Source organism: Drosophila subobscura, chromosome U, assembly GCF_008121235.1.
Source record: "Drosophila subobscura isolate 14011-0131.10 chromosome U, UCBerk_Dsub_1.0, whole genome shotgun sequence".
Classification (NCBI taxonomy): Eukaryota; Metazoa; Arthropoda; class Insecta; order Diptera; family Drosophilidae; genus Drosophila; species Drosophila subobscura.
This window is the reverse complement of record NC_048534.1, coordinates 23443009-23464785: the sequence shown is the minus strand read 5'-3', so window position 1 is coordinate 23464785 and position 21777 is coordinate 23443009. Positions and strand designations below refer to the sequence as shown.

The following is a 21777-nucleotide window of genomic DNA, read 5'->3' as shown; positions in this document are numbered from 1 at the left end:
ACCAGTGCCCCATGCCCCATGCCCCATGCCCCATGCTGCCTAGCTGCCAATTGTCATCGCTGTGCGGACTGGCCTTGTAATGCGGAGTAGATCCGCAGCCGGCTGGCGTGTGCAAAATGATTTGTTTGGTGCCCGCCGACTGCAGCGGGCCTTTGGCTACTCTTTTTCTGTTGCTGCTGCGCGATAAATCAACGCTCAGGCACGCCACCCACTAAGCTACCCGAGCTAACTGTGGCTTACTCTGTGCCTCGTGCATTAGTGCGAAATTAGAACTATTATATTTACAGCGCAAATAGTCCGCACATCATTCCGCACAGTGCGCTGCGGTGGGGGAGCACCTCCAGGTAAGAGCCAAAATGGTAGCCAAAAGGCCCATATCCACAGAGCCATTAGACACGCCTGCCAGTCGCCGTGGCCTGTCTCCTTCCCTCAGATGTAATAAAAACATAAAATGTTGCACATTATGCAAACAAACACACACACATGCACAGCACACATACACACCCCCAACACACACACACAACCGGTGGCAAAGGGCGCAGGGCGGGGACTCGGAACTTGCCGCAGCGTTGGGAAGATTTCAGCTTTGACGCTGGCGCCGCATGTCTAACGTTTCGTTTGCCATTTACATACACACGGGGACACACACAAGGACACAGCACACACACACACACACAGGGACAGCTATTCGTACTTGTACCTGCTGCTGGGGCCAAGCAAAAGGCGCTGCCGCGCTCCCTGCAGCTCCTCCCGCTCTCCATGTGTGTGCGGAGAGCACATTAAATTTATTTGAAATTATTATTATGCGCATTTACCTAACATTTGCATAACCGACAGTCGACGGTCGACGGTCGCTCGCTCTGTGGGCCAATTTGTGAGTAAAATGTGGAGAGAGAGAGAGAGAGTAACTGGGCCAACAACAGCTTATAATTTGATTGAAAACTCCGCGCAAGAAGCTGGAAACTCCTTCATTCTCAGCGTCATCCTTCAGCCATTTTATTTGCCATTCGAAGGACATTTATCACGCCGCGGGACACCCTCGAATGCTGCAAAAATATTTGTTGTCAATTTTGAAGCATTCGCTTAATGCTTTAGTTTATGGCTTTAGTTTGGCCAACAAACATAAATAAAGTGTGGCGAAAAAATGAGAAATGGCAACCAGAAAAACAGAACAGCAGCAGCAGCAGCAGCAACAAAAATGATTGTAAAATTGTAAAAATGAAAACATGGCGCATAAATTACCAACTGGCTGTGCACTAGATTTTCCTGCCAGCACACATTGGAAAACTGTTTTAAATAATTAAATGCTGGCTCTGCTCTTATTTACACCATTTAACCCAAAAGAGAGACCAGCACACAGGCTGTTGGCTTGTCCAAGTGCTGTTCAGTGCAGGGCTGGCCGCTGGGGCCGTTACTCTCACATTAAATACAGCAAAAAGGTTCGTATATTCGTAGCTATATTTGTTACAGCAGCTGCAGCATGTACGTAGTGCTAAATCATATAAATATTGCGCTCTCATGTCTGTGGTTTTCCCCTCCCTACAACCCCTGTGGCAGAAAGTAATCCAAGGAGTAGTCTTGCCGGCCCATCGCTCGCTGCTCCCTGCCTTTGTGCTCAAAGCTAATGTCAAACTCCAAGCCGTAAATGCTCTTCGGGCTGGGCTTCAGACTGAACACCCCGCGTATGAGCTGCTCCGGCTCGACGGTCAGTGGAGCGCGCAGATGGAAAACGGTCTGGTTCCAGTGGGTCCAAGGGGCATGCGGCGACGTGCTGAGCCACACGCGCCTTGGGTACTGCCCCATGCCCACATCGAAGCAGGCGAAGAGGGCGTGGACGTGGCCGCTGTGCGTGACCTTCAGCTCGTAGTGGGTGCGCGTGAGGCAGGAGTGGCGCGGGGCGGTGTAGAGGTCCAGCGTTTTCACCAGCACGACCTTGCTCATCAGCTGGCGTGCATCGAGGCGCTTCAGCACGGCCGTGGCCTCGCAGCGGCGACGAATGGCCCCCATGTTGATGTCGTACAAATCGTTCCACTGCTCGAGGGCCTCACCCGCTTGACCCGTGATGGCGCCCAGATACAGGTGCGCAGCGTCCGGATAGATTAGTCCCCCAGGTGCCAGCCACTTGTCCCGGGCAAATATCAGCGATTCGAGCATGTTCCCCGAGAACAGGCAATAGCTGCGGATGCCCACGGAACGTGAGAGGTTAGCAAGGGGCAGAGGGGCAGAAAAGCAAAAGAAAATTCTCTTTTCGGGGCAACACCTACCCCATCCAGTCGCAGAGTATTATGTCCACCTTCTCGATGCCCTCGGGCAGCTCTATTTCCTCCACCCTGCCCCTGAGCACCGTGATGACATCCGCGCATGAATTGTCCACAACGATGTGGCGTGTGTATTCCACAATGCTGGCCGCATCCACGGCTATCACGCGGCGTGCACCCGCCTCGGCAGCCAGCAGCGACAGCATGCCCAGGCCGCAGCCCACATCCAGGACAGTCTTGTGGTAGGGGAGGATTGAGGGGGGAGTGCTAATCAGTGGGCTGCTCCGTCGCTCACCTTGCCTCTGAATGCCGCCCTGTTCCAGCCAATGGCCTGGCGGTAGGCCGCATTCCGAGCGGCATCCTTTACCAGCCACTCCTGCACCTCGAGCCGTGAGTACATCTTAAAGTAGAGCGCCTGCTGCACTCGATAATCGCCAGCTGCCGCATTTTCTGCTTGCTTTTCCATTTGCTTAAAGTTTGAACACAATTTTCCAGCGACTGAGCTGCGAATTTGCCACAAAAAATCATTTAACTTTGACGTGCAAAGCAAAGGCAACCTGATGGCTGCTTCTTGGCGTTCCTTTTTGTTGACTCTTCTGCTAGTTTTTTGTCATAATTAAATGCTTAAATGTCGGCACTCTCCGCCGCCCACCCGCACGTGCATTAACTAATTAAAAATCTCATTAGCGTGCATAAATCAGCGTTATGCAGAACATAAATTGTATTACTAAGAGTACAAACCCGGGCAGACCATCGCCCTGACCTACTGCCACGTACAATGTGGACACAATGGACAGCGGCACAATGGATAATGGAGGCAGGACGAATGATGATGAGATGGCGAAGGAGATTGCTGCGAAAACGGGGTCGCGGCAAACAGAGTAGAGCAGGGAGCAGGGAGCAGGATGGATGCCGGGCATATCATTCACAGCATCATCATCGTGCTGCCTTCGGACAAAACAATGTCTTCGTCTAGTCTTTCGTTTGCAATTATGGCCACAGCCCACAGCCAGCACTGCTGCCGGACATTCCCCAATTCGATTGCGGCAAAGAAAGAAAAGTGAAAAGCGAAAGATGCCGCTGCCTGGCTGCCTGGCAGCCATCGCACTCGCAGAATGTTGAATGCTTGACTTAAGCAGGGCACAGCAAAGCGTGAAAACATCATAAAGATGAAAAATTATTATCTGCTTCAACTTGGTCCCTTCTGGTGTGGGGCTGGAGCATTTAGCTGCGCTGAATGAAATATCTCACATCCTGCAGAGGAATAAAAATCAGCGTCGGTAAAAAATACACATAAGAAATAAGCAGGAAGCAGCCTCGAACAGGAAAAGATACACACACAGGCGGAGGGACAGACCGATAAACGCTCGCAGCGTCAAAAGACAATGACGAGGCGGGGTCCGGGACGGGTACTAGGCACAACATCTGGGGCTGGGGGGTTGGAGAATATTAAGCCGAGAGCAAATACAAAATACAAAAAAAAAAGAATATAAAGCTGCCTGGCTGCCAGGCTATGGGCTGCTGGGCTCTGTGTATCCTGGCATCAAAAGTGACGAAAAATTGTGAAAATAAAATATAATGGCAAAGGCACAGGCACAGGCAAAGGCAGTCTTTAGGCAGCCTCCTGGACGTGGGCGATAATTTTTTATTTGTATGCCAGCCGTAAGCCAAAGGCAGCCAGCAGTAGGAGGAGGCTGCCTCTAAAGGGGTGAGGCAGAGCTACAGGCAGACAGACAGACAGACAGGCAGGCAGGCAGGCAGGCAGCAAACACAAACACTTTGCGGCCATTGCCGTCAAGCTGCGCGTTATCCTTTGTGTAATTTCTGGTTTAATGAGGCGACATTGGAATGGACTCAGCCACGCTCCTGTGCCATAGGTAAACATTTTTACACTCATACATTTTTACGAGCCCGAGCATTAAGTTAAAATTTGTGTTAAATATTTTATTGTTTTTATGGCCACATGAACACCTTGCAGCCGAGCAAATTATGAGTTACCCGCAGTAAGGGGCGCTGGCAGATCAGAGACAATAATTCAAGCTCTGTCGGAGGAAACTTTCTTGGCCAGGCAGAACACGTTCCGGGATTTTCCCTACGGACAGGCAGCACCCGTATCCCACTCTCAGTCTCTGTCTCCTTCTCCGCTGCTGTCTGTCCGCGTGCGTGTGGTCATTAATAGTTGTGCAACCTCTGGCAGAACAAGGCAATCTTCTCAGTGCTTTGTTCGTAGCGCAAATTGTGATTTTGGCGATTATGAAATTGCCAATTAGTTGGACAGGTCTCAGGTCTCAGGTGTGTGACAGCTGCAAAAGCTTCAGTCATGCCCTGAAGCGAGGGCAACATATGGCACGAAACTTCTTTAACCTTTAAGGCCAGACAGGACAGGCAGCGCTCCACGATCCAGACACAAATTAGTCGATGCATCAATGAAGGGCACATTTATTCCCGAGCTATTACTGGGCCTGCCTCGAGTGAATTATGATTACGGATGAGGGCGGATGGGTTTATGGCAGTATTTGCAGATTTATTGCAGCTAAAAATCAACGCTAATATAATGCATAAATCAGGCTGCTTAAGTCAACATATACTGTTGCCCGAATTGGGCATAAATACTGCACCAAGTACCCACACCCACACCCACACCCCAAGCCCAAGCCCAATCCCCCATCCTTTGCTCCTTGGGGCCTCCGACTAGATACGACCTGGGTGCCCGTGCCCTGGCCTGTAAACCAAGTGAAATTCAGCGAAAAACGAAATATTTTTGGCAACGTCGGAGCTGCTCGTTAAAGCTGTGGGGTTGGGGCTGTGGAGCATTTGGGGCGGCATCATGTCTCCGACTTGCGCCACGAGAGAGCGAGAGCGCGTCGTGCAGGTTAGGCGCAGGCGCTCTCCCGCTTTGGCTCTCTGCCTTCCAGTTGCTTCGCTCCCAAGTGGAGCGCGGAGTTCGCTCTTCGGCCAGCGTCTGCAAGGGAAATATTTCTGGCGAAACTCTTCCTCGCAACTCCACTCACAGCAGATGTTTGCTAATTAAAATATTGCATCGTAGGTCAAGGCATGAGAACTTTATGACTTGCCAAAAGATTGGACAAAAGGTACATCATCATCGGCAGCGGCAGTACATTGCCTGAGGCTGCTGCACTGGAGAGTGCAGGGCAGGTAGACAGCCAGCCAGCAGATGCTGGACAGCATTCCCATAGCGGGGCCATAATTAAAAAGCCATTTATTAGAGCGGGAGAGGGGGAAGAGCAAACGCTCGAAATTATCCAATTATCTGCAACGACAGGGCACAGTTACGGCTCTACGGCTACTCAAATAGAAATACACCGCGCGACTGGTGTTTGGCGTTTAACACATTTCCACATGGCTGAAGAGTTGTTCCCCCTTCAAGCTGGGCTTTTCAGCGCGTCGCGCATGCGCCTGCCGCTTTTTTCTGTGCGCCCATGGCCCGAAAGCCAACTTCAAGTCCAACTCCAAGCCGGAGTGGCAAACGAGTTGCTGGCCAGAACCCCGCACACAACACACAGAACAGAGAACAGAAAACTGAAACTGGTTTTTGGGTCACTACGTAAGGGCCGACCGCCCTGAACAGGTAAACTCCAGATAATTATTCAATGGGACAGCCGAATCGAGGCCTCTCGCGGTTCTCAGGCTCGCTCCAGAAAGGGCATGCAAAGCCAAAAGGGTTAAAGCGAGCGGGAGAGAGCGAGATAGCGAGAGAGAGAAACCCGAACCGCATCCCGAACCCGACTGTCCAGACAGGTTAGCAGCAGCAGCAGCAGCAGCAGCGGCGGCGGCGGCGAAAGGTGAGCAGCGTATAAGAGATTACGATTCCGCCTGCTCTTTGCGCACGTTCTCGCTCTCGCTCTCTGCTTTACAGACTCTCCGCTGCTTACTCTCCGGAAGTTGTGGTGGCTGCAATGCTGGCGTCGCGTCGCGTCGCGTCGCGCCGTTCATAGGCGCTTATTCCCTCAATATTCCTCAATTGTTATTCTGCGGCATCGTACGTGAGCGCGGACCTAGAAAATCAACGTCGAATCTCAATTTCAGTCCGTGTCTGAAGCTGAAGCTGAATCGCACGCAGCGTTTAGTGAGTGTCTCTTGTGTCTCGGTTGTTGTAAGTGCTCTCCTCCCACTCGTTACCTGTCTCTGTCCCTCTGTGTCTGTGTCTGTGTGTTTGTGTGTGTTGAGTTTGACTCGGAAAATTGTACAAAAATATGGATACGAAATTGATTAATAAATTGCGCTAAGGAAAAGCGGCTACGGAGCGGCAATCAAGCGGAACCCAGCCCATGGCCCAAGGGGTGGCTGCACCCCTCGTGAGTGTGTGCTCGTGCGTGCGTGAGTGTGTTTCGTGTTTAATAAAAGCGAAAATCAAAATGAATATTTGCATGGCAGAAACAGAAACAGAATCAGTGACAGAGCCAGAGCCAGGACCACACCCGCGCGGGTGCACAGGCTGAAAAAGAAAAAAAAAAAACCCACAGCCGCTGTAGGAGAAAACCCAAAAGAAAAACAGCAAAAACAGCAGCAGAGTTCTGGCGCTGTAGAAGAAAAATTTCCAGTTTCGTAAGGATCGCAAAATACGAAGAGAGAGAGAGAGAGAGAGAGAGCGCGCGCAGGAGAGCGCAGAAGAGAGCGCGAGAGTTGCTGCGAGAGTTGACTGGAAAAAAACATTAAAAGGGGAGGGAGCTACATAGCTGGCCTGCTGGCTGGCTGGCTGTGGCAAGGATTTTCGCGACAGTTGCGCAAGTGGACATCAAATTCCCGTTATTATGGAATTTTCACTGCACGAAAAACCGTTACGCATCAGCTGTGCTGCGGCGCTGCGGAAATAAAATGACATTGAAAGTAGAACGAATAAGTTTCAGAAAAATCTGTGAAAATGCTGCCTAAAAGTTCAACTGATTTTCGTTGTGGCTTGGGGGAGAGAGTAACCCGAAATTTGTCTAAGATTTTGAAAGTTTTTTCGGGCCATTCTTGCCGTGAATGGCCCAAAAATAAAACCCAATATTTTGCTGCCCTGGAAAACTGGTACCCACTCTGGCTCTCCATGGCTCTGCCCCTGTGCAGCGCTTTTCCAGCGCTGAGAGGCAGCAGCACGAGGAGCTGCCTGGCTGGCCGTGTGCTGCTGTCGACAGCCAAACAGTCGCAAGTCTCGAAACGGCAATTGGTGTGGCGGTGCGACGTGTGGCACAGCTGTGTGGAGAAGTACTAGCTGGCTCGCTGCCCACTGTGATTTTCTGTGTAAAGGGAGTAAAGCTCCAAGGAACAAAGGCAAAGCCAGCAGGCGCCAGCTCTCGCGCGGTGTGTGGCCCATGCTAATAAAGTGTCCTCTAATGCCACAACAATTATATAATGTACGGTAAAACTCGTTGAGTTGAGTTGTGGCAGTGGCAGTGGCGGCGGCGGCACCAATTACAAAAGACAAAAGGCGTGACCCTCGCGCGCCCCAATGCCGCCGCATGAGTCACGTGTGCGTGTGTGCCTCTGTGTGTGTGTGTGTGTGCCAATAGGACAATCGAAAAAACAATCGAGGCCCAAAGCCCATAAGCCCGACCCCCACCCAGGCGCGATTACAACATCAAAAGCGAATAATTCTCGGTATAATTTTCCTTATTTTTACGCCATATTGATTTTATTTTTGTTGTGCATAAAAGCCGCGCCTCTCCCTGCCTCTGTGTGTGTGTGTGTGTGTTTATGTCTTATGTTTTTGCCTTTGTTCTGTCCTGCCATCAACCCAAAGAATAACATAAAAATGCTCCATTCCCTTTTGTGCTGCAGCAGCCCCACGTAGAAAGTCAACGGCCACGGCTACAACGGTTTCAAAGTCCTTCGTCCTTCATCAAACGCATAGCCAAGTGAATGCTTGAATGCTCGAAGGGAAAGTGTCATAAAGCGTGCGATTATCCTGTAAACAAAGTGTAAAACAACAACAGCAGAGCGTTCAGCCAGCATCAAGAACAACATTCGATCCGCAACAGCCAGGAGTTGCTCCAATAAAGCCTTCACATTTGGAGTGCATGAAAAGCGGAAAAGCGGAAAGAACAAAAGCAAACATAACAGCGAACGGGCACAGGCAACCCGCTGTCGGATTGGAGGACTTTTACGACCTGAGCAATCAATTCTGCTGGCCAGGGTAGGAAGCGCCCAGCCACCACCCATCCACCCCACCAACATTGGACTCTGGATCTGAACACATCGTATAATGGTTGCCCAATTGAGGTGAGTCACAGCCAACCCCGCCGCTGAATTCTGTTTCTAACTACATAAACATGTTGCCAGAATTTCAATATTCGAGCGAGCAGACGCGCCCGCGGGCTGGAAAATCGAGACTAAAACTCGACTAAAAACTACTCCGCAGGGAAAACATAAACTAGACAGGGGTGGGAGCTGGAGCAAAGCATAAATTGCCAATACTGGGACTGAACACAAAGCAATCAAATACTCCCGACGACCGGGGGCTAAAATTTAATTAAAATTTATGAAATTTTCAATTACATTGGACCAAAAGTGTAAATAAGTGCGAATGCGAGAGCGTTGGGGCATTATGGCACAATTCAATTACAAAATATATATTTGAGGCCAGAAAAAACACACGCACACACGCACACACACGGACCAATAAAAACAACAACTAAAAAGTGGGCCAGAGCCAGAGCAAACGTCAGGGAAAATGGCAACCCACCAGAGAGAGAGAGAGAGAGAGACAGCGAGCCATCCCAGCCAAGTGCAACATGTTTGGGCAGCGAAAGGCAAGGGGGCAGCTTGATTGGTTTTGTGGCTTTGGAGGGTACATCATGCTCCTCAGAGCAGACAGAGAGAGACCGGACAGATGGTCAAATGCAATTGGAAATGCTCGTAACGAAGCAACAAACATGTGTAAGCGATGACGACGGAGACTCCGACAAAGGGCCACCAGAGTTATTAGTGGCATCTGTGGATATGGATATGTATGGGCCCAGGAAATTGAAATTCCCTTAAACGGAGACACAAAACACAGTGCAAAAAGAGAGGCAAACTGCAGAGAGAACTGCTGCCTTTTGCGCTTCACTAAACGTTCTCTGTCTCTGGGTCTCTGCTCTATCTTTGCTCCGACTCCATTCTGTGGCTGTGGCTCGTGCAATCATTTATTCGAATTTCCACTTTCCGTCGCTGGCCGTGGCCCCAGGCCTCATTTCCAGTCGGGGCTTTGTTTTGGGGCTCTAATAATGATAAATGAAAGTGTGTCGCTCTGATCGATGATGCGTCCCCAAAGCAAGAAAGCAAGAAAGAAAGAAAGGATTATGTTCCCCAGACATTTGCACTCAAACGCAGATTTATGTGCCGAGCTGCTGCTCATCAGCAAATCGATTTCTTATTACAAACGAAGTTGTAACTCCCATTTGACTTTACATATGAGGAGTGGGCGCCTTGCGTGACTGCTGGCTAAGGTCATAGGCAGAGTTGGAGTCAAATAAAAAGCCAAAAGCCCAAGTCAAAACGGGTTATGGGCTATGATGACGTCGCTTAGCTACACAGCAGTCTCTCCCCCCCTCCCTAATGATAACGATTTTTTTCTCACGAATGCAGCCAAATTGCTGGAACAAAACATAAACAATGCGAGAAAACTACAAACAAAGCAGCAGCTGGAGGGGGGGATTGCTGGTCTCCGCTGCTCCGCTGGTCACTCGTCAGTCAGCGAGTCTGCTTTAACGCGCTCAATTATGTCTACGATTCCGTGGTTCATTGGAATTTTGCTAGAGGCTGAAGCTATGCTCTGCTCTGCTCTTGGGGGCAACCAATAAACCAGAGCAAGCGATCGAGAAGCTTTGGGTATACACACACAAACAGAGCGACTCCGAGCTGTGGCCAAAGTTGGCTCCCAAAAAACTACAAACTGGCGCACATAATGAGGAGCGAGACCTGCGACTCTCAGGCTGAAACTTGAGTCCAAACAAACACAAAATAAAAGCCAAGCAAAGCGTAGAAGGCGTAGAAGTTTTTGTTGTTGTTTTTGGAGGCAGAAGTTCAAGACTTGGAGATCGGTTTACACTGGAGTTTATGTATCCGCTCTACGGCTTATGTATCTCTCGCTTATATACAGCATCGTCGAGCGTATAAGAGAACTCCAACTCCAACTCCAACTCGAACTTGTTTTTCTTTTGCAAAGCGACTCCCTCCAGAGTCCGATAGATACACAGAATTTCCTGCAGCAGCCAGCCAGCCAGGCAGTTGAGAGTCTCTGGATGAAAACATAAAATGCAATTTGCTGTCGACGACGATCTTTCACACATATGAGACAGGTACAGGTAGCTAGGCAGCCAGGGAAACCATTTCAGCAGCAGCAGCAGCAGGGCTTCAGCTGGGCTCTCAGGTCGAGTGTTGCACCCACAAGGCAGCGGGTGCATGGCTTTGCCTTTGGCTTTGCCTTTGCTGTTGTTGTGTTTTTACACTCCATTGGCAGTGAAGCGTTAAAATTGACCCAGTTGTTGATTTATTTTTACAGCTCTGCGAAAACAGGGAGTCAGCCGTGGGGGCAGCTATGGGAAAGGGTGGCAAGTGGCACCCACTGCAGCTGCAACATAAAAAACAATGCCCGAATTTTCGTTTTCAATTTTCCATTTATATGCATGAAATTCGAATTTCTGAATATGCGAACGGGAGAGCCAGAGCCAGCCAGCGAGCACGATTTGTGTCTCGTTTTGCTTTAAGGTCCGTCAGCCAGGCAGGCGGCAGGCGGCAGGCGGCCGTGCACGAATGCATTTTCAATTTGCTGGCAAAAATTGCGGCCTGGCAGCAGGCAGCACAGGGACGGAGCAACTTTGCAGTTAAAGTTGAAAATTGTTTGCATTTTTTCGCTTGCGATACAAAAAAAAGAAGTCTCTCTCTGTCCCGCTCCTCCCTGGCACAAGCGAAGGCTACAAAGTACTGTCAGAGACAACTTTTGCCACATGCCTCTGCGCTCTTTTAATAACTATGCGGGCTCTTCTTTTGTTTTCTTACGGCCCAAACTTCTGGGAGGCTCTGCCGGCAGCGGAATGTGAAAATGTTTAAGTGGAAAGAACGGCAAATTAAAATATTTCCATACAGCACAACAAATGCACGGACTTTAAGGACTTTTCAAGTTGGCAAAAAGGAAAGGAAAAATGTTAAGAAAAAGGAGTCACGGGGGTGCCCGCCCCGGCCATAATGGTTAACCAATACCAAAAAGCGGCCACAAAACGGGGCACAGTCTGCCCTCTGCCCCGCTCCGTTGTAAAGTGTTTCGATGTTCATTATTTCGTAGTGGCCATTAAAGTAATTTGCCACACTTGTCGCCGGCCATTAGGCCCCATTAAAGCGCAATCAGAAATCTTGCTAGCCCCGGTCCAAGCCTCTGCTTGACCAGCAGTTGCTTCACCCTTCGGTGCTCGAGTATCAATTTGAACAACGAAAAAGTTGCCAAAGTTTTCGATGCACGGAACCCTTTTTATTAGTTTTGAGATATCGACAGGAGCCCAGTCGGCGTGGAGGCAGCGAGGACCAGCTCTTGATAAGGACATTCAGGCCACAACAGCAAATAGTTCAATGGACTCGTCAAAAGGGAGGAAGGCAGCAGGCGCGTGTTTGCTGGCTTGTGCGCCCTTTTTTCGCTTGCTTTGGTATGAAACATAAGACGCCGCTTAGTGCCGCTGAAAAATCAATAACCTGCCAAAGCAGAGCGAGCGAGCAGCACCTCTGCATCTGGCCGGGGCGAAACTGTTGGCCAAGTTTTCGCCAGGCACTGCCGGCGCTTCGTTGTTTTGTTTGCTTATTCAATTTCGAGGCTGATATGCCCCATTACAAGGTACAGCACATGACATATACGTAATTACGTTTTGAACCACCCATCACCACCCATCCGATTGCCACTTTAAAGCATGGAAATTTATTTATTGCATAATGGGAAAAGTTTTGCACTTCAGTCATGATTTTGCCGCGCTCCTCCCCACTCCCACTGCGCTGCTGCTCGCCTTTGCTCTTGTTCTTGTGCTCCCTTTCCTTTTCCATCTTCTTCCGCTATTCAACATTCAGCAGCATTTGATGCAGCGACCAAAAGACGTGCGTAAACAGGGGTGGAATGGCAGGCAGCGTCGACGCTCGAGTGCTAAACTTTTTTGCCCGAATCCCCGTTTGACTTTTTTCTCCGCCGCCCCTCTTTGCTCTGATCGAAATCAACTTTATGCGAGCGGAGAGCAGCGCCAAGCAACGCAGCAAAGTTTATGGTCATGTCCGCTGCTCTCGAGGAGTCGAAGCGGAGTTGGGGGTGGGGCTGGGGCTGGGGCTGGGGATGGCTGCCTGAATGGATGGATGGCTGGCTGGGTGGCCGTTCATTAGCGTTGCCATTACATTTATTTATTTTTCTTCCATTCCGTTCTGTGTTTTTGCGCCACCCCGTTACAGTGCGTCCGAAAAGTCAGTGGAAGTTAGAGCCGCTAAAGACTAAAGAGGGAGTCCACACCCCCACCCACCCTTTAGTTAGTGTGAGAGCTTTAGTTTGAACAAGTTTTAAAAAAGTTAAATGAGAGACACAAAACTTCATATAATAAGTGAAGAGGCGAGGAGATGCAAGGCAGAAATGGCTGGGGAAAGTGTACAATAATGATGGGTGCGGGGTGCGGGGGGTCCAAGAGCTGACAGCTTCAAAAGGACAAAATTCTTCCTATGTTGCACGCATGTCTGCAGTTATTAGTCGACCTCAGCTAGTAGTCTTCTGCCCGTCCTTCAGCCTTCAAATTGTGGTGGGCAAAACTTTTTCTGAAGCACTTTACGGGGATTTATGTGAAAGAGACGGCGAGCAGCCCCCCACACCGCCTTGACCAAGCAAAGAAAATGAAAATGAATAAAGATACAGCGGGGCAGAAAAACAGAGAAAACGAAGACAAACCAAAAGATGGAAAAGTTTTGCAGGGCGCAGGCTAAATTTTCACATCCGCCGGGCTCCGCTTTGCGCTGCCTCTCCCTTTGATATTTTCACTCGTCCTGGGACTGCATAAATAATAACACAAACTTTTATTATTAATTTTGCTTAATCGAAATGCCGCAATTAAGCAGCAAGCATAAAACTTTTGCTCGTTTTGCGCTCTCTTTGTTCAGCATTTTCCTTTTGCTCTGACGCGCAGCCGGAACCCTCTCTGCCCTGCTTTTGCTTTAGTTTTTGGGAAATATTTGTGCCCAAGCCCCAGTGCGACTTCAAGTGCGACTCCGAGTGTAGGAAGAAAATATTTTCCAAGTTAAACTTTTGCCACAAAAAACAGAGAGAAGAGCGAGAGAGCGAGAGCCAAAGTTTTGTGCAGTTTCGTTTCCGAAATTTTGTTAAGAATTTAATTGCTGCAAAGCGGCTAGCCACGCCCCTCTGCAGCAGCAGCATAATTGTTGAAAATTGTAAAACGAATAAGTGAGAATCATTTGATATAAGAAATTGCAGACGCGGCGACCGAGCCGCTTTTGTGCGCCGTCATGCCTGCCGCTGTCATTGTACCCACAGTCCGGCCAATACACAATGAATTGACCAATAAATAACTCTGCTCACACATGGGCCGTCGTCGTCGTCGTCGTCGTCGTCAAGTGAAACAATCCATTATGGCAGTCAACCGTTTGGAGCCGCACAAAAGCCGAGATGCTGCTGTGTCTCCGCAATAAATGAATGAGTGAATGAAAATTTGTTGCGTAATGGGGGGCAAGCCGATAAGAAAGTGAAAACTAAATGAGACGGCAGGCAGGCAAGCACACACACAAATATATTGTAAAAAAGTATAAAACGAACGGACGGCAGCACAAAGCAATGCTCCGACTCATTTCCTGCCCACAGACCCCCCCCCACTGCCCCTGCCTACATTTTCAAAAGCCCGGCCTGGGCCCCGGACAGCCATTAGGCCCTGTTCCTGGGCCCTTAGACTGCGCACAGGAACCCGCAAACATCCTGTTGATGTCAGCAAATTTTATTTATTTGTGGTTCGTGTTGTATTACAACATTTTAGAGCAATTAAAATTGTACAATGGCCAATGGCCGAGTGCTCGGGCCATTTTGCATGGCCCAAACATGGCCACAGCTCTTGGGTCTATTTGGGCGCATTTTTTTGGATCATTTAACGCTAAAGTGCCTAATGATATATTGACTTTGCCAGCCACTGCTCCTCTTGCTCCTCCTCCTGCTGTTATGTTTCAAACTTTTACGTTTACTTTCCTGCCCCGCCCTGCTAATGGGGCAAAGTTCTTTTTTTTGGCGGCGCACAGAGATAGAAGAGAGAGTCTCTCGCTCTCTCTCTCTCTATGTTCTTCACGTAATTGCCCCGTTTGAAAGGTGGGGAGAACTCATTAGATTAAGTGATAGCATTCCGCTTTATGGCCATATCTTGGCTGGCCGAACATCATTGGGAAAATTAGCTGGGGGCAGGGAGGCTGCGTTTTAAAATAATTGCCGTGGACTCTGGACCTGGTACTGGGGGGCCAAAGGGGATAAGGGTTGTCAATGCAAAGCTGCCCCGGTCCATTGTTATGCAGTTGGCCTACATAGGAGTTCCCTCCTCTCTAGTGCTGCTGCTTGGCCCACTGCTGCTGCCTCCCCACTGCCTGCCTTCTGCTTCTTTGTTGGGGGCATTGTTGCTGTTGTTTCAGCTTTGCTAACAAGCTTACTGCCAGATGGCTTAAGGGCTCATTCCCCCAAATGCTAGCAAGAGCGAGAGAGCGAGCGAATGGAGCAGGGCGTTCCATTTCATTAAAGTTTCAAGGCGTACAGCAACGCGGCGTATGAGTGATACTAAAATGTAGAAGAAACAGCAATCCCATGGATGCTTGGAAAATGGGACACATTCTGGGGCACTCCACTTCTTCGCTGGGACTTGGCCGTTGCCGTTGCTCTGGCACAATGTGCAAAAGTTGTAAAATTTGTTAAGGACACACACAATCACAAACATATATGTGCACTCCGGCAGGACCTGTCGAAATGTCTTGGGGTGTGGCAGCCGGCGACAAGTAGCATTGGTCGAGTGGCCACTCGCACTTATTCGCAGTGCCAATGGGGGGCTGCAGCTAGTAGCGAGTAGTGCTCGTAGCGAGTCCTTGCCAAAAGATTCGGGCATTCGGGGGCCGCAAGTTGTGGCGCACAACATGCTTAATTAGTTTCTGAATCCCAGGCAGCAGCAGCACCACGACCACGACCAGGGCCATTCACGTGAAGGGAAAATAATTTGTGGCTGCCAGGAGGAGGAGGAGGAGTACGGAGGGTTTTTAATTAAAACTGGCGCTGCCCTTCTGCCTTTCCGCAGTAATGCAAATGAGCGCCAAGTAGCTGCCGCGTGGAAGATCATGCGGTGTGTGAATCCTGTGTGCCGTGTGTGAAGTCAACCAAAACAGCTCGAACCCTCTCCTACTGCTCCTGCTGCTCCATCAGTCGTTGGCGGTGACGGAAGCGGATGCCATAAAGTGCTGCCGCCGCACCAACAGCAACGACTGACAGCAGAGCCGAAAAATAAAATGGAAGCTCCACATGCGGATCTGCACGGCACACACACACACACAGTCGCACACATTTTAATGACAACGACGTGGCCGACAATTCAGTTATGGGTCTCATGGCACAGTCGCCACCGCCCCCCTGCCATAGACAAAAACAAAGGACAGGCAGCAGTCAGGCAGCGTCAGGACCTGTGCCAGTAGGCTGGGTTGTCAGGCAAACCAATCAACTGATTTAGTGCACGGCACATTCACATCTCGATGGGGCATCTCGTCCGCCTCGTTGTCCTCGCCCTGCTTTGCATTTGGTTGGGAGGTCGTCTGGCTACGTGTATCAGCAAATGCAATTCGTTTGCTGATTTGTCATTGTTTGCTGTCCAACGTCCAGCCCCCTATCGGGTGGCACATTATGCGCTGGTCGAGTCTCAACTTGAGCTGATTTACAAATGAAATCATACGCCATGGCGGGCATTTCGGTAATGAAAATTCAGCCATAAGGGAAATCATTTTTCCGGCTTTTGTTCTATTTTAGTTAGCTCTGTGTCGGCGTTGGGTCCCAGCATCCTGCCTCAGTTTGGACAGGGACGAGCAGACATTGCCGCAGAGTTAATGCGATTTTTGCTGCTTGCTTGTTGGCTGCCTGGACTGACTGGCTGTTCCCTCTCTCTCTCTCTGTCTGCCCGTTTGGGCTTTTAGTTTTGTGGGAGCTGCGGCATTCGAGTACGCTCTATAAATACATTTTCCGTTTTAATAAACTTGTCATAATGTGCAGCAGCAGAAAAAAGGAAACTTTTAATAACGCCTCACAGAAACCTTGAACGTTATTAAAATTTTACATGTCATGCCAAAAAGGATTAAAATTTACGCACACACACACGAGGCAGCAGGAAGAGTCGGAGCAGGGCTGTTGTGGCTGCTGCTCCTGCTGCTGTCTGTCTTCTTTTGTTCTCTGCTGTCTCTCCCGCCTGGCAGCCTGGTATTAAGTTGTGCATTAAAATGACACTAATGACGTTTATACAGCTCTGTCAGCCACGGAAATGTAACTTTTCACCGCAGAAGCCAACTAAAAGAAGAGCTCCTGTGATGCTCCTGCCTCTGCCTTTTCCTGTACCTTTTTTTCTTTTTGCTCAAGTTACTTAATTGCAGTGACAACACACCAGTGACAGCAGAGGCTTTCCTTTCCCGCCTCTATGGCAATGAAAATGCTTACAAAAATGCTTTGCTTGCCATTTAAAATACACGCAGGGATCTGCTGTCTGTCTGTGCCTGTGGGTGGCCTGCCCTGCTCCTTGCCTGCCTTCAGTCTGTTTCGCATTTTGTACAAATTAAGCGGATTCCGTTTAAGGCATTCCATTGCCCGAATAATTTAATTAAAAACACATTTCTGGCTTTGTTCTCCACTCGCGCTTTTGCACCTTAATTTCTCTTTGGCTGCATTCCTGTGGCCAAGTCATAAAACTCAGCGACTGGCAGCCACAAATTCAATTAACAATGCAACAGTAGAGAGGGGCAGCACCACCCAGATCCTTGGCTGTTCTATCCCCATAACAATGGGTGTCTCACTCCCCCCATCTCAGTGTCTCGGGCGACACGAGTTTTACATTAAAACCCAAACTTTTATTGCCAAACAATGAGCAGCGGCAAAAGTTTGTGCTATTTGTATAGGAGAGCAGCGCAAAGCCTTCGCCTCGTAAGTTTCTGTCGCCCAATCTTTGCTAAGTGGTGGGTGGCAGGGGCTGTGTCGCCTTATCAGTTCGTAGTTCTACAACATATTAGCTGCTTAATTTTACGGACGTGTGTGTGTCGGGTTTGGGTGTTGAAATGGAAAACTTTTGTTTATTAATTTGTGTAAGGAGCGTTGTTAAAGTTTTGTCGAGACCCGAGATTTGGGTCTGTCATCGTTGCCAGAGATTAATCGCGGAATATTGCAGTCTGTAGATGGCCAATGTCGGTCGATGTCTGTTGACACTTGACGCCTGACGCCCGACGCCTGACACTGACGAATGATGGATGCAACTGGCTGCCAAGTGACAGCTTCATCAAGTGCAGCCAGGTGCAGGCTGCAGCAAGACATTTACTCACTCTCTCTTCATCTTTCTCGTTCGTTACAGATGACGCCACTGCCACAAGTGAGTAGGAGGAGGATACGTTAGTGGCGGCGGCATTGACTATGGGAACAGAGGCATGGGCGTGTGTGCGGACCTTGGGTCTCATCGATGGTGTCGGGCATTGAGCCACAGCCAGCCACCAAAGCAGCAGCAGCAACAATCCTCAAACAGCGCTCCAGCAGCAAACACAGCCACAGCCACGAAAACGGCTGCATTCACAGTGAAAACATCAACGAGAAGCAGAGGCCGACGACGAGTAGCAGGCGGTGACGAGAGCGAGAACGAGAACGAGAACGAGGAAGTGAATGCCGCCAGATCGAGTGCACTCTTTTCGAGCTGCTCAGGACCTGCCACCAGATCGATACAAGTTATCAAATTTGTGTTGATTTCGTTGCTTTCCCTACTAGCGGAGCATGCACAAACGCACAACATTCCAGGTAAGTGAGGAGGTTCTAGTTGAATGCAAAACCCAATCCGCTTCGCAGCTTAATTAAATTTCTGGCTAAGCCTCGTCAAAAGTTACAGCAAAAAATGTGATAAACGTTTTTTGTTTTACTTTTTGTTACCCCCCGAAAGTCCTTGAAGCTCCACTGATTGGAGAGGGCGCAGGAAGTTACCGAAGAGGGATAGAAAACGGACTCGAGTCCACTGCAATCTAATGCCCGTAGTCCGGCCATGTGGGTAGATTTTTATGCCGTGTTCAGGCAAAATTTAATGGTGCACAATAAGCGGCTTACGTGCCGGGCAAAGCAGATTACATTTTGGCAATTAGTTGACAGTCGCCTGACGAAAAGTGCCACTCGATTCGGTTTTTGGATTCAGATTCAGATTCATGCAGCGTCATCTGTGCCCACCCCAAAAAGAGTGGCATATGAGTGCCTGTGGTGTTCGTTTTTCCCATCAAAATTCCACGAAAATGCGAGTCCTGAGTAGGCGGCGTTCTGTTGAATTCAATAAGCCATTCCCCATCCCCACCCTGAGCAGCACATTAAAAGTTGCTACTTTTCGTTCGCTGCCGCTCAATGTACCGTGACGTGCCACGTTCTGCCTGCCACGTTCCTCGAGTGAATTAATTCAATTTAATTTAGCCGAAAATTGGAAAAACCGCTTGAGATTCCTTAGCCTTCGGCAGGCAGTCAGGCAGTGGCCATGATGGCCACTTTGCTGCACGGTCGAAAGGTCAACTGCTTGGGGCGTGGCTGGAGCTAGAAAATACCGAAATGAGTTCCCGGAAAAACGACTCAACTTGGCTTTAATCAATGAAAACAAAGTGCGGCGCTCAGTCGCTGCCGAGCTCGAGTGCTCGAGTGCGCTCCGCACTGGAGTGCTGGCAGAGTGGAAATGTCTGCCCTGTGAAGGACATTCTAAATGGAATAATGAAACCACTTTTGCATGTTAACGCCATCAAAAGGCGCGACAGACACACGAGGGCGACACCGACTTCCTGCTGCTGTTGCTGTTGCTACCCTCTGGACTTGCGACATGTCTGCAGCACTATCAAAGGGCAATGGACGCACAAGTGCGGCGACTATACGCTTCTCATTTCCATCATCATCATCATTATGAGCAGCATCCTGCTATGCTCAACCTATCCTCAACGTTGTTAATGTTAATGTTTCTTTCTTTTTATTTCGGGAGGAAGCAGCCCAGCACTGGGGCGGGCTGTGGAGTGGCGTTGCAAATAGTCTGCCAAAGCTGCTGGCCAAGTTAACATAAATTTATGCAAATGCCAAAGTCAACAAGCGTGCAGTGCATAAAACGAGCCAAAGAGCAGGGCACGCTGGCTGAGGCTGAGGCTGAGGCAGGGGCCAGGGACAGGGCCTGGGACAGTGGGCAGACGAGATGAATGACGGGGGGGCCAGCTGAGTGAGTGACTGGTTAAGTGTCTAGTCAAGAGTGGCTAACAAAGACGTCATGTAACCAAGTCCTGACAGCCACCCCTTTGCTCGCTCTTCCTAGCTTCATTTTCCCATTTTCACACTGCAAAAGAAAATTATGCAAAATGCATTAAGATGATTTTTGCTGTTGCCATTGCTGCGCACCCAATCAGAGCCAGCTCTGGCACATATCCACTTCCACATTTGATTTCGATTCAGCCCCGTGCCTCCCTGCTGCAGCAAAAATCAAAGCCACAATGCAGGAGGACCAGCACGGACTTCCAGCCACTCGATTGCAATGGCAAAAGCAGGCAGCAGGGAGCAGGCAGCAGGCTGCGGGCAGGCAGCTCAGCATCATCCACATGTGCAGGTCAAAAGTTGTTTGTTAACAAGTTTAGTGTCATGCCCAGGGCCAGCAGCCAGCCAGCAGCCAGTAGGAGTCTTTTCTGCTTCGAGTGGAGTCCGTGTCTGTAACAGGATATGCTCACGTTATGGCATTTGCTTCTTAGTTGTTGCTGCTGCTGCTGCTGTTGCTGTTGTCCTGCTGTTTCCGACAATTCATTTGCATTTCCGTTGTGCGCCAACCTGCTGCACAATAATGTTCAACTTTAACTTCAGTTTTGACTCGTGCTGGCCCACCCCCAGCCCCAACACACACACATTCGCACCTCGCACAACAAGCAGCCTAATCAGCGACTGTCAAGTGTCCAACAGACACAGACAGCGACCGAAGGATGGACAGACAAGTGACAAACGCTAATGAAATGTCACCAGTCGCTGGGAGTGCCGAGAGGGGCGGACAGACAGCCGCAAGTTTTGCGTCAATCAGCGTCTGAGAGACAGAGTTCCGAGAGTTTCGTGTCCAATAACTTTTGTTTGAGTGCCTCAAACCACTGCAAATTCCGCCACACCTGCCCCTGCACACTCTATGCGCTAACTGTTAATATTCCACACCTCTCGGGGTACTCTGCACATCAGTCATTGACCAGCACTTGACATGTGACCGACGTAGTCCATCAACAAATCCATTTAAAAAAAAAAACCAAACCAAAGCCTCCCCCGGGGGCATGTTCAGGCACTGCCAACACATCGCACGGAATGTCAGCAGAATGGAGAATGGAAATGGTAGAATCGTGCTGAATGTCACGTCTAAATGGAAAAGCAATAACGACGGCGCAACGGACTGCGGCTTTTGCACCGAATTAACTGGATTATGGGCGCAGCACGTCCCTGGGGGAATGCCCTCGATCCCAGAACACCCAACAAGTAATGCAATTTTCTCTCTCGTTCTCCCATTTTTTATTGCAGAAGATGCGGTGCACATTACGGCCATACTTGGCGAGGGTGTCATCTTCAACTGCCATGTGGAGTTCCCCAACGACCATCCGGTGCCGTATGTCCTGCAGTGGGACAAGAAGGTGAGCGAAACGGTACGATATCACAGATAACATTTCTTCTCTAAACTCTCTTTTTTTACAATACGTTGTTCTGATACGCAAAAAGCAAGAAAAAGTAAGAAACAGTCAGATAAAAACCCGACCCGTTACCACGCACGCAAGAGGGCGACACAGTAAACCAGAAACCAAATCAATCAATCAATCAATCAATCTACGACTACTCTATCCTATTCCTAAATGAATACTCTAATATTCAGTGTGTTATTTTTGCTATAAATACAAAATACTGAGAGCATCTCGAATCATTATTTCTTTGAGTTTTTTTGGCATCCTTTGTGTTAACTTAAAAGCTTTCAAATCAGCTACGGCTTTCGGCTTGCAGGGCTGCAAACCCTTAAACAGATTAAATTTGTGTTCCGATATATATAGATCCGATATCCGATTGCTTGACATAACTATCGTTCGTATAAGTGTTCGTTTATGTGTTTGCCCGATTGGTACCTACTCGTATTTTGCATTTTTAGTTCCAGTTCTTCATCTACCATCTGACCCAACCCTACAGACACACACCACACACACACACACACACACACACACACGCGCATACTGTGTGTGTGTGTGTGTTTTGTTCAGGCTTACTTTCAGCTTTGTGCAAGCGAAACATTTTTCCACACACACACACCCG

The 21777-nt window shown here is 49.3% G+C and overlaps 2 protein-coding genes across 9 annotated transcripts in view; one reads left to right on the top strand and one right to left on the bottom strand.

The window, feature by feature from the left end:
* Window positions 1-1524: 1524 nt before the first annotated feature.
* LOC117901401 (protein arginine N-methyltransferase 1) lies at window positions 1525-3178 on the bottom strand. The gene is made up of 4 exons (XM_034812135.1): window positions 3000-3178; window positions 2554-2761; window positions 2265-2494; window positions 1525-2176 (listed from the first exon to the last, which is right to left on the bottom strand). Exons 1-4 carry the CDS (start codon window positions 3176-3178, stop codon window positions 1540-1542), a joined length of 1254 nt encoding a protein of 417 aa, XP_034668026.1. The 3' UTR covers window positions 1525-1539.
* Window positions 3179-6233: 3055 nt separating this feature from the next.
* Window positions 6234-21777, top strand: part of LOC117902273 (protein turtle) — a 58782-nt gene continuing 43238 nt past the window's right edge. For 3 of the 8 annotated variants that reach the window (XR_004649387.1, XM_034813535.1, XM_034813537.1), the window contains exons 1-4: window positions 6235-6372; window positions 8040-8480; window positions 17822-18255; window positions 21004-21125. Coding sequence is in view for 6 of the 8 variants with exons in the window: in XM_034813535.1 (XP_034669426.1) it covers window positions 17895-18255; window positions 21004-21125 (483 nt within the window). In the remaining 2 variants the exon portion in view is untranslated. Of the gene's footprint in view, window positions 6373-8039; window positions 8481-17821; window positions 18256-21003; window positions 21126-21777 lie in introns of all 8 variants that reach the window. The other 5 variants (XR_004649388.1, XM_034813538.1, XM_034813536.1 and 2 more) reach the window with 4 other exon arrangements.

Coding starts and splice junctions, on each gene's coding strand:
- LOC117901401 (XM_034812135.1), bottom strand. CDS start 3,178: ATGCCCGGCATCCATCCTGCTCCCTGCTCCCTGCTCTACTCTGTTTGC. Junction 2,762..2,999: donor CAGGGCGATGGTCTGCCCGG/GTTTGTACTCTT, acceptor GCAAATTCGCAG/CTCAGTCGCTGGAAAATTGT. Junction 2,495..2,553: donor GGGCGGCATTCAGAGGCAAG/GTGAGCGACGGA, acceptor CCCTACCACAAG/ACTGTCCTGGATGTGGGCTG.